Below are 12775 nucleotides of genomic sequence, written 5' to 3' on the forward strand. Positions count from 1 at the left end.
TGGTCCTCCAGTTTGGGGTCCTGCGGCTCCGGGTTGGCGGACGCGCTTCCCTGGCCTCGCTGAGGACTCGGTTCCGGGAGCTTAAGCCTTGGGCGGAGCTTTCAATCTCCGTTTTAATTGGCGTGAAGAATAACCGATTAGGGCCCTCCCTTAGAAATGGACATTTTGAATATCGTGGTTTCTGCCCCGTCGAAGGCCTAGTTTCAGTCAAGCATTTGGAGGAGGTTGTGAGGACCTTTCAGAGGACAAAGACAGTTTTTGTTTGGGAATTGGAAACGATGGGGTTTTGTTCCAAAATGCCAATGAAAAAAATCTTCAAATTAAAATGAATAGATGCTTAATGGCTACAAAATTTAACCTACCTATTTCCTTAATTATTACGCCGTGTTCATAAAAATTACATATTCGAAAGCGATTTGTAAATTCGATTTTCACACTTCACAAAGATGCCCCAGTAGGCATGATTCATTCATTCATTCGAAAAATATTTATTGAGTCCCTACTAGACCCTGAGCTAGTCACTTGGGATTTATCAGTGAACAGTACAGAGGGGGGAAAAAAAAGGATTGCAGAGCAGGGACAGACAATTATAAATTAAATATTTACACAGCAGAGTTGTTAACATCCTTTAAAAAGTCTTACAGTAAAAGAAAAAATGTTCGTAATACATATTATTGTGCAAGATAAAATATGGGATAGGTCTTGAGAGTGGAGCTATATAATATTTTGTTGAATGTGTATTCATAGACATGTCTATTAATCAAGTAAACCAATGTGAGTCTGTATGTGGTGAAAAAGAAAAACAAAAACGGAGCTATACAAGTGTTTTTTCTTTGCCCAATGTGTCTTTCATGGATGATTCATTCACTTGGTGAACTTTTTTTTTGAGGAATTATTATTCGGTGCTTTGCTATGCACTAGGTCTTCACGATTCAATATGGTAGCCACTAGCCCCACGTGGCTGTTCCTATTTAAATTTAAATAAATTTCAGTAAAATAAAGTGAGTAACACTGTGTACGTTTCAACTGCTCAGTAGCCAGACGGGGCTTGTGGCCACCACACGGTACGACACAGATACCGCAGTATCACTGCAGGAAGATCTATCGGGCAACTGTGCACTAGATTATTTATAGAAGGTACAGAGATATAAATACCTGAAAAAAGATCACGCACCCTGAAAAGCTCTGCCATGGTAAAAATATATTAGTATCAGGGAGGAAGCAAATAATTTGGCCTGAGGGAGTGTAGGAGTCCTCTCAGAGGAGGTGACCTTTGATGTGAATCTTATAAGGCGGTATTTTGAACTGGTTAAGGGAGAGGCTTTGGAGCAGCAGGTGACTTTGGGCAAGTTATTTAACCACTTTTATTTGTAAAAGATGGAAATAAATAGGATATACCTCACAGGGTTGTGTTGAAGGATTAAATTAAGTTAAACGAGTGAAGAGCCTGGAACAGCGTACACACATAGGGCTCAGTGAGTTTAAATGATATTTCTAAGACGATCATGGAAATCTGTGGAATGAAGAGGGGAGGGGACAGTTCCACACAGAGTTACTAGTGTGAGCAGAAGCAGACATGATCTATGATATGATAGTTTTTTATGAGTTTTAAGGAATAACAAATAACCCATTAAGGTCAGAAAAGTGTTTAGGCTTTGGCATGTGGGGCTACCCTAAGATTTCGGTGATGATGGCTGGAGAGGTAAGTTAAGGCTATAGATTGGGGCTTGACTGAGAACAGTCTTGCTGAGGAGTTAGAATTTTTTCCTGTAGCAAATGTGCCAATTGTGAAGCAAATAGGTCTCTGTTTCAAATACACCCTTCTAGGTCCTGCCCCATGGAGCTGGAACTCGGCACTGTAGTTTCTCCTTTGCTGAGTTGTATTAAATCCTGCCACTAGGGGGAACTAGAGAGGAACCAGGAGACCAGAGGAAAGGAGAAGGGCTGTTTGGATGAAGGTTACCATGGCAACAAAGCTCCAGCGGGCAGGGGCAGTTGGTGCCACCGTCCAGGTTGGGTTTTTTTTGTTTTGTTTTGTTTTTTTTGCTTTTTGTTTTCCATTCCCAGAGCAGGTTTCAGCGTACTCCCTCAGGTTTCAGCGACCACTGAGAAGCGCTCAGAACTCCAAACCCCAGGTTTTACTCTAGGACCGCCCCTCTGAGCCCCTTAAGCGTCAGCACCTGCTGTACGCTGCCCCGTCAAAGGTCTGTAGGGCTTTGCCTTCAAGTTCTAGACTCTCAGGACCCCTGTTCCTTGCCTTTGCTCTCCAGCACTAGGGGTCTATCTCTGTTCGTTTGATGGTCTCATCTTAGTTCCGTCTGACCGTTTCCTTATCTTAAATTCTTGTTGAATTCGTGGAGTTACTCTGTTTTCCTGCTGAATCATACATTGCTTCATACTCGGAGTAGCTCATCTACATGTTACCAGGGCAGCTAAAGAACCTGCTACTCCCGTTCACTGGATCCACGGTATCACGAATGGAGTGGACCAGCCGGGTATTCTGTGGGATGGTACGTCACTCAAAAGCCTCTGCTGACCTCGTGGCAGAGAGCCAGAAACTTGATTTCACCTGCGGCAGGAGGATGAACGTGCGCTATTGCCCTGCTCAAAAAAAGCAGGCGGCTTTCTGTGGTTCTTGCAGGCTGTTAGGAGAAAAACACCTTGCACATCTGTAGCAGCATAACAGCTGCTAGGGGTTGTGGCGATTTATTCCAGTAAAGATACTGAAACAGAAAAGCACCCTATGGTCCTTGTCCCCCAGGTCCTCCGCCTGCCCTTTGTCTGTGGAAAAACTACAGCCAAAGAATAAGTTTAATCAGAGAAGTGAGAAAATGCAAACAATGGCAAAGGAGACCAAATAATACTAGTTTAGTCATTAAGCATAAAGAAGGACCTTTAGTTCCTTCTCAAGGGCTATAGATCATATTCTGAGCCGTGCCCTGTGAGCTGTCTTACAGATACCGAAACCCACACCAGGTGGGGAAGTTAACTACGTGGTGACCAGACTGTAGCCATGACATAAGCTGCCGCATTCCGAGAACTGGCCTCAAGAAATGGAAACAAACCAACCCTGGAACCGAAGATTAACTGTACCTAAAACTATCGAGATGACGCTGGTCAGAGCACCAGTGACCAATTTCAAGATGACCGTCAGAGCTGCCTGTGCTGTTTCTGCAGGCAGCCCCCTCTCTCTGCCCATAAAAGCGCTTGCCCACTGGTTGCCACTGGGGGGAGCTGGCCTTTGGACACGAGTCCTCCCTCCCCTCCCCGCCCTGGTTACCGGCACCCAAAATAAAGCAAACTTTCCACCAGCCTGGCCTCTTCACTGGCTTTGGAGCAGCGAGCAGCCGGACCCCGCTTTCAGTTACAATACCTCAAATGGAAAAGCAGCTACAACTGAAGTTACCTCCTGAACAAGTTCACTAATCCACAGTCATCCTCTAAGACCCAGCCAACTTTTGCGCAAGCCAAACAGCCCTTGCAGTCCGTAACTGTTGTTGACCTATGTCAACATGAGAAAATTCAGAAGAGCTTTACTTGATATGAGTATTTTGTTGATTGAGAAGCAAATGTCGGACAGGGAGACTTCCCACAGAAAGTGCCTAGAAGCTGGCTTTCGGCAATTACAGCACAGTTTATAAAGTGTAAACGTGTGAGCACATTCAGCCCTCTGGCCCCGTGGGTTCCACATCTGTGGATCTAACCTATCTCAGATAGAAAATATTAGAAAAAATCATTCCAGAAAGTTCCAAAAGGCAAAACTTGAATTTACCTCCTGCCAACACCTGTTTACATAGCATTTACGTGGTGTTAGGAATTATAAGTAATCTAGAGATGAGTTAAAGTATACAGTAGGGTGTCCATAGGTTATAAGCAAGTACCACGCCATTTTTTATAAGGAACTTGAGCATCCCGGGATTTTGGCATCCTCAGGCATTCCAGGGGGACTGGAACCAGATCCGCCACAAATACTATGGGGCGACGGTGCACTCTTTTCTATTGTGATTGGTTACTGGAAACTTACACTCCTCATTGTATAAGCTCACTCACAGGTAGCCAACTAGCTAGGAAGCTGTAAGGTCACACTGACAGGGAGCAAGCTTAAAGTTTATTTAAGGTCAGCATCAGCATTTGGGCAAGTCTGGAGAGTTCAAGTTTTAGTTAAGTGGCTAAGGGTACTTGGTCTAGGGCCATTTTCAAACTGTGGCCTCGGTTTTGACTTTTCAACACCACACCTCTCTTCCACGCTGGAGTTGGGGGGATGCAGAGGGTGAGCACCTACTGTGTTCTGCTCAACCAGGGACATCTGTGCTGTTATGGACGTAACCTGCCCCCACCTGCTTCTGCCCAGGGGGAGGTGGGGAGGTCTCCCTGATTCTGGAATCAGACAGAAGGTTCATTCAGGCCGCCTACTGAGCCACGTCCTTCTACTTAGACTATGTCCATATTGAGGTGATATTTGAAAAGAGACCTCAAGTTCTCCCTCTAGTTTTTTTAATGGGGCAAAGGAATTACCTGAGAAAGCTCCATGTGGCTTACCCAAAGAGGAAGAATCCCCTCCAGATGGATGGTACTCACTGGTGTATTTAGAGTCACAGCAGGATCGGAACAGGTACATAATTCTCAGGGCACAGTGCAAAATAAAAATGGGCCCATTGTTCAAAACTTAAGCATTTCAAGACCACCATTAAGCCAAGCATGGGGCCCTCTGAGTGTAGGGCTCTGAGCAGAGCTCAACTCAGTGTTACTAAAACTAGCATATATGGCTGTGGTGACCATGTAACTTTCCTCTGCATACACAAATCAAGAAAAAAGCTTGTGAGGTTCCTTTTTTTAAAAATTTTTATTTACTTATTTTTGCGGTACGCGGGCCTCTCACTGCTGTGGCCTCTCCCGTTGCGGAACACAGGCTCCGGACGCGCGGGCTCAGCGGCCATGGCTCACGCGCCCAGCCGCTCCGCGGCACGTGGGATCTTCCCGGACCGGGGGCACGAACCCATGTCCCCTGCATCGGCAGGCAGAGTCTCAACCACTGCGCCACCAGGGAAGCCCCGAGGTTCCTTTTAATACCTTCCTTTTTTTTTTTCCCTAAGGAGAACATAACAAAGTCCAAAATCACTGCCTTCCATTCCCCCAGACTGAGACCCTGCGGCTGAGAATTAAGTTGAGTCCTTCCTTTCAAAGAGTCATTTTTTACCTAAGGCCTTATGCCTTCATGTACATAATAGATACGGATCTTCCTAATAATTTGAAACATAAAATGTAAAATGCCGACTTTGCTTTGAGAGGGATGCCTCAGAAACATGAGATAGTTAGGAAAATACTTCTTTTTCTCCCTTATGTGTTTGAATTATCCTGTCCCTGAGAATTAACATTTATCCTCGGGAAGTGTAGAAGTGTGTGTGTGCGTTTATCTTACCCTCTGGGCAATGGAGGGAATTTAGAAGGACGTCTGCCCCTCACATTGACGGGGTGCTCCCACACCAGGGCAGTTTTCAATGTTAAGTCGTCCCAGACTCCAGGGCAGGTCTGCTGGCTCCAGAGGCCTGCAGACTACACAGCGACCTGAGGCCACCCACCTAGAGGGCTCTGTCCTTGGGTCCTTGGCCTATAGAGTTGTCCCCGTTCTGCTGATGCTGCAAATCCAAATCCTCAGCACCCCACGCCGTCCTCACATGTGTCTTCAGGCATCTGTCCGTGAGAGGAATTACGGCTGCTCAGTGAGCTCGGTCCCTGAGGGATTACTCGATGTCACTGGTTCTCAGAGGGACACTTGGTAATGTCTGGACACATTTGGGGCCCACGCGGGCAGGCGTTGAGTGGGTCGAGGCCAGAGATGCTGGGAAGCATCCTACGAGGCACGAGACGGCTGGTCAAGACAATGATGACCTGATGCCCAATGTCCCTCCTGTAGAGGCTGCCAGGCCCTGTTCTGGTTGATTTCAGACCTGCCAAACCGCGGTGCAGAGGCCGAGGCATAGATGCGCAGGCAAGTCCGCTGCTGTGGAGAGAGTGAGGCTTCTGGAAAGCCTCATTGTGAAGATAACACAATGAGTGAAAGGGAACAGCCTCCCGGGCCTGAGGACAGAGGCTGGGGGCGAGCGCCGTTGAACTTGGCTCTGTACACACGTGTGCCCAGAGAGACGGAAGAGGGGGCGGCATATGTGCTCGTGAAGGTGGGAACCCCGGGAAGCAACAGAAGTTAGGTCGCGCACGTGTTTTTGCAGATTCGCCATGTGCTGTTCTGAACGCTGCTGCAGCGAGAGAAAGCAGACCGTAAGATGTGTCAGCCCCGCGGCTGGTGTGTGGGCCTAGGGCATAGGAGTGAGCTACTGTAAAGGGGATCCAAAACACCCTTCCTCCTGAAGTCTCAAGCGATTCTGAAATCAGACAGAAGACGGAGGCAGCTGGGAAAAATCAAGCCCATTACTGGCCAGGTTGTTGTCGGAGAGCGTGGCTTCCGTCTGTGGTCAGGGTCCTCCTAATACTGGGCCCCGGGGGTAGAATGAAGCACGCGCTCAGTCCCGGGCAGCGCTGGGCCTGGGCAGGGCACGTCCGGGGCCGAGCCCCGCGCCCATGCCCTGTGTGGGTCAGCCACTGCCCTCTGGGAAAGGGGACCAGTGGTGATGCAGCCCCTCCTCTTGGATTTTGCAGAGCCCTGCGGAAGGGAAACATTCTTCCCGTGGTGGGAACTGTCCTGACCGTGAGCACCCTGACTCACTTCTCCTCCCCTGCATCCAGCGGATCCTCTCCTGGTTGATATCAAGTCCTGTGCCCCCCAGAACCCCAGCCTTTCCTTCCTTGAGCCTTTGGGAACCTTCATTGTCTGGCGGATGATTTACCAGCATGATCTGTTCGTGTTTGGGCTCAGAAACACTAAAATCTCCTATTTCTAGCAACCGGACCTAATCACTTGTGCTTGTACGACACAGAGTGAATGTTTCCATTTAGCATAGCAATTCCAGGAGATGTTTTGTTTTATGTATTTAGGTCGTTTATATTCTCTGGAGTGCACCCCTTTTTGTTGAAATCCTAGAGCAGATGGAAAGGTAGCAAGGCCTGAATTTTCTGAATAAGTTTTCCTCCTGAAAAGACTGAGAATGATTATTAAGGTTTTTAAGAGAGAGGGCAAACCTTAAAATAAACCAATTATAAAGAATAGGAAAGTAGAGAAATTAGAGTGAAAAAGTGGGAATAACCCAAGGGAGAAGATACTGTTTTAAGTTGTTTGTAAATGGAGAACCAGTCATCTGGGTTCAGGGCCATCCAGGGAAACACGATGGATACATTTAGACCTTTTCAGAAGAGGCCATCCTTTTACACTGTGTTTCAGTTTACTGACTCAGAAACATCAAATATACTCTGTGGTTACAACAATCATAGAAATTAAATACATTTTCCTACAAAATAAGTGTGTTCAACAGTGCTTTACTCCAGTATTTATGTCACTATATTTCTTTAATCTCATATCAAATACAGGCGGTCCTCGACCTAACAAGTTTTTGACTTTACCATCGTGTGAAAACGATGTGCATTCGAATTTTGAATTTGGAGATGCTGTCTGATCTTCTCTTGGTGCTGGGCAGCTTCAGCTCCCAGGCAGCCAGCCCCCCGATCACGGAGGGAAACAACTGGTGTATGCTTACAACCACTCTGGACCCAGACAACCACTGTGCTTTTCACTTTCAGTATTCGATAAATTGCATGAGATATTCCATGCTGTGCTGTCAAATAGGCTTTGTGTTAGACGATTTTGCTCAACTGTAGGCTAATAGATATGATCTGAGCACGTTTAAAGTGGGCCAGGCTGAGCTCTGATGTTCTGTGGGGAAGGTGTATTAAATGCATTTTCCACATACGGTATTTTCAACTTAAGGTGGGTTGATCAGGAGGTAACCTCATACTAAGTATAGGAAGATCTGTAGTATTTTTTTTTTGTCTTTGTCTTTGTGGAATGTTATCCTTGCACCTTTGCAGACATATATATTATAAGATTTGGATTAGAGGACCTTCAAGGTATAATTTTCAATCCTACTCTCACTGCCTGTGATACAGTGATTTGAAAACCAGTGGTAAACAAAACTAGGGCAATTGAATCATATTCTCCCATTATCTTCCATTATAAAATCAAATACTAATTAGAAGAGGGAAAAAAAGTGCTTTATTCCAGGGATAAACATCCCACTTTAATATATTAACAAATATGATATATTTAAATTAGAACACATCTTTGATAAGACAATTGTACTCAAGCTAAGATACAAGGTACCAGCATACTAAAAGTTTCAAGTGTCAATTTTTGTTTTAATATTTACTTCTCTTATTGGCACAAGATCAATTAAGAGGGATGCCCTGCATTACTCTTATACTCCAAGATGACCTCTAGCTCAGGGAAAATGCTAGTAGAAAACTGTTTTATAAAAGCAGTTTTAATACATAATTATACTTAATAGGGTTACTCTATAATAAAACAACAGTTAAATGCAAATTCTTCTGAGGGTATTACAAATTTATTAAACTGAGATATTTTGTAAAACAGACTAAGTTAAAAGTCTCTACCCACATAGAAGACATTTTTTAAACAAACATGCTACAGCCTTATTTCTACTTTTGAATATCTAAAATGATTTTTTTTAAAAGGCAAATCTTAGTAACTTTGGGGTTACATACAATAATAGTTTATTTCCCATGGGTCTCTGAAAGTCAGCCAAGAACTAAGTTACTAGGCCCCTGGGTCATCAAAATAGTGGTCAAAATATTTTATCAAAATTTGATAAATTTATTATATAAAACTCATCAAAATATTTTCTTCTACTTTACACAGTATTACAAGTATCTTGATTATCTTATTTCTAAATCCATAATAAACTCAAATATAGTCTAAATTACAAAGAAGGCACAAAGGATTTTTAAAATTTTTTATTTAATTTTTTAAATTATGTTTTACATCGCACTCAAGTACAGTTAAGCAGAAGAGAATAAACCCCTGCAGGGGACACCGCTACACTAATACCTTCTGGTGTACAGCATTCCCTTGCAGTACAGTCTGTGCAGAACCCTTGCTTTGTGTAAGAAGGGTTAGAAACACCACAATGAAGGTCCACAGATAGCGTACATTTTCTGAGTTTTCTACATTTGCTAAGTGATACCCCCTTGTCCCTTTCTTTGAAAACCCCACAAGTTAAGGCATTTTTCGTCTTCCATTTTCTATAGCCTTGGACTGCCCTGATCCCTGAAGTGTGACCCAGGGCCTCTTTATCAACTAGATATGAAGTTCATTTTCCTGGGTCCAGGTATCACCAGCTATCAGCAGTCTCTGAACTGGGGGAAGGCTGGAGTGATACGTGTAAAAGCACAGAAGGGAAACCTTGAGAGGCCACCCTTGAGAAGGAGAGGGTCTTCAGATGGTTTGAGCAGGTGTGTAATGTTCCAAAGTTCTCAGGGTGAGAGGGCAGTAGTGACCATTTTAGTCCTACCAGTTTCTGAAATAGGTCCATTTAAAGCGGTGAAGTGACCAGTGGGATCTTTGCAGGGAAGGGGCAATTTATCCTTTCTTTACAGAATTAATCATTATAATGACAAGTGTACATCTAACAGGGTGGGTTTCCTGAATGAGAGTCAACTTTATTTCAAAAAGGATATAACTTGCTCTTTTCGAAACCATACTCATATTTCATATTAATATAAAAAATACAGAGATAGTCAATTACAGAGGCCAAGATTTAAAAGCTAACACATTATTTGAAAAATATAGACCTTTAAAAATATAATATACAAATACTTTTAGTAAGGGTTCACATTTTTCTGTTTCATTCTAAAAATGAAATGGTGAATTTCTCATTTTTTTCTAAATCAACAAAGGGATATATGGGAATAGCTAGTAATATATAGATACTTTAAACATACTATAGTTCAAAAACAGTAAAAATGCAAAAAACAATAGTATGTACTAGTACTCTTTAACTAAAATTGCTATTTCACTTCTTCTCCGGGGTGTTCTCATATCTCTTTCCCCTATCTTTAGCATATTTTAATATGAAATATACACTATGCAGATGAAATAGAAATTTTTGATTTTCAAACATTTAGAATTATTTTACTGCCTTATCGATACTGTAAGAAATTCTGCAATAATGTTGGCAGCTGGAGCTGTGGGATAAGGTGTAATCTTGGTCTTCCAATGTAGTTTCTGATACAGAGTCTGCAAAGCTGGCACAGAGAGCTTGGGGTAGCTGCAAAAGACATGAAAGTATTTGTTCATTAAAATCAAAATGGAGTTTTCTATGTTGTAACATACATGAGATCAAACCACCAAAAAACTACAGTGCTTTGCAGTAAACTAGGGGAATATGACCATTATCCCAGGAAAATTTATATAAGCACTTGTAATGCTTTTATTTATAAGACTTTATTATAATTGAGGTATAGTCTATGCCCATGCATGTTCTTTAAAACATTATAATCTTCAGGCTTATGAAATTATTGTTGCATGTAAACCTTCAAAAAAATTTCTGCTTTTAGAAGGAGATATAAATCAAAAGCCCCAAGAAGTGTTATGCACTAAAAGGGGAATTTTTAAAATTATTTTTTTCTCAGATTAGGTTTACTATTTAAGCCAAAGCAAGTTTTACTACAGTGTCTGGACCAGGCTTTAGAATTTCTGTTTTAGAACAAAAATACTTCATGATTACGTTTCTATAACACGTTATAGATAATGCATGCCCTTATAAAATGGGGCATGTTTCCAAATATTTATTAAAATATTAAACAGAATTACATATTGTTTATTGTCAAAAGAAACACTATGTTTAACTTCACCAAACGAGCACAGAATCTAGGTAAGATGAGCACAAAGGAAATCAAGATGATCCCTTCTTTACAGGTGGAACCCAAGGCAAAAAATTACCTTCTTTCAAAAAATATTCCAAATGTTATGCCATTGTTATTTTTTTTTAATTTTTATTTTTTTTGCGGTACGCGGGCCTCTCACTGCTGTGGCCTCTCCCGCTGCGGAGCACAGGCTCCGGACGCGCAGGCTCAGCGACCACGGCTCACGGGCCCAGCCGCTCCGCGGTATGTGGGATCCTCCCGGACCGGGGCACGAACCCGTGTCCCCTGCATCAGCAGGCGGACTCTCAACCACTGCGCCACCAGGGAAGCCCCCATTGTTATTTTACATGCCAACAAAAAAGTCTTTAAATTTCATCTACTTCAGGCAAACAAAACTTTTTTAATGCCCACATGGATTGTTCTTACCTTCATGCTGAAGCAGTAATCTTTCCACCAAACTGCTAGAGGTCGCTACGTCGACAGGTCTCAGAAGCTCTGTGTTTCTGGCATTGACGTCCGCTCCAAATTCTAGCAGTAAGTTTACAATTTCTGTACAGGACTGTTGAGCAGCAGCGTGTAATGGGGTATCCCAATATTTGCCTTTTTGTACGTCAGCGCCTACATGGAAATGAGGAATGATGGTAGATACAAACAGAGTTAGTTAAATGAGTCACTTAACCTCACCAAGGCGAGGCAGGTGCGTCAGCCACAAAGAGGGCCTCAACTCTTTCTGCAAGGAGTTCTTTCTTTATGTATAATATACATAAACATGCATATTTTATCTTAAAACGTGATACAGCTGGTTGCAGAATGCACACTTTTGTTAGATTCTCTAACATTTTTCTCTGTGCTTGAAAGATCTCATAATAAAAAAAAATGTTTTTAAATTTTAAGCAGTTCCCAAAGGAGTCATATTAATTAGTATTACAAAGAGCGCACAGTTAGGTTGACTCATCCCTTTTCATCATAATGGACAGTTTTTAGGATTATTCCAGAGCTTATTGCTCTTATTCTTTTCATTTATTTTAAGGCAATAGAGCACTTTGGTTTCTTGGAAAACTCATGAATCTAGATAGGTGAGCTCTTTGGGTAAAATGTATATAGATTTTCCCCTTACTTCTCACTCATGTAGTTTAATTCAATAAATATATAAGGGTACTGAGCCTCTTAAACGGAAAGGCACACTATATTTCTGCATGCAAAGCAAGTTTTTAAATGCTTATATTAAAATGCTCTTACATGTTAAATTATCTATTACATAGTTGTTTTATCTTAGTGCAAGCCCCTGGTACACGGGGGTCATCACGTGCAATGAATACATACCGTTTAATATTGTAAACAATAATATTTCCAGGACATAAATAGTTACAACACCAAGACATGTCTATTAGTAAAAACCCATCAAGTCCTTCTCATTTCTGTTGTCCGATACCATCGGTAAAACTAATGATGCTTATAAGAAGCAGTACATTTTAATAGTCCCTTTACGGCCCTCTTGCTACGCTCAAGTTTCAATAAATGTAATTGCTTTCAATATTTTCAAATCAAATGTAAAACAGTGGAAAAATTATATTCCATAACAAAATCTCCACAGAGAAAGCGTAAATTCTGTTGGTTATATCAGTTTTATGGGAGAACAGAGCCTGAGAATAACAATCGATCCACAGTTACTAACAATAATTTTCCAGTTTTTTTTAACCCAATATAAAATATTTGGAAAAGAATATTGCTAGCAAAGTAAAGGAAGGTGATAAAGAATAAACTCTTCTGTTATACAAATTTATGGGAGAATGTAACCAGAAAATAACCATCTGTCAGCTGTTATTAGCAGAAATCACGTTTAGGACTCTTACTAGATGTAAAGGGATGGAGACACTGCTTGCAGAAGTTTATAATTTTGCCAAGATGATGTGAGTAACACATAAAGGGATTACTAAAAATATGT

The 12775-nt window shown here is 42.2% G+C and overlaps 1 protein-coding gene across 3 annotated transcripts in view; it reads right to left on the bottom strand.

Annotated features, from left to right (window-relative positions):
- Nucleotides 1-8904: 8904 nt before the first annotated feature.
- The window catches only part of ASB5 (ankyrin repeat and SOCS box containing 5), an 86674-nt gene continuing 82803 nt past the window's right edge, over nucleotides 8905-12775 (bottom strand). For all 3 annotated transcript variants that reach the window (XM_024744953.1, XM_024744954.1, XM_024744955.1), the window contains 2 exons: nucleotides 11257-11448; nucleotides 8905-10232 (listed from right to left, as the gene is read on the bottom strand). In XM_024744953.1, the coding sequence (XP_024600721.1) occupies nucleotides 10105-10232; nucleotides 11257-11448 (320 nt within the window). In that variant the 3' untranslated portion in view covers nucleotides 8905-10104. The remainder of the gene's footprint in view (nucleotides 10233-11256; nucleotides 11449-12775) is intronic.

The sequence above is a fragment of the Neophocaena asiaeorientalis genome, unplaced genomic scaffold (genome assembly GCF_003031525.2).
Source record: "Neophocaena asiaeorientalis asiaeorientalis breed wild unplaced genomic scaffold, Neophocaena_asiaeorientalis_V1.1 scaffold267, whole genome shotgun sequence".
Taxonomy (NCBI): Eukaryota; Metazoa; Chordata; class Mammalia; order Artiodactyla; family Phocoenidae; genus Neophocaena; species Neophocaena asiaeorientalis.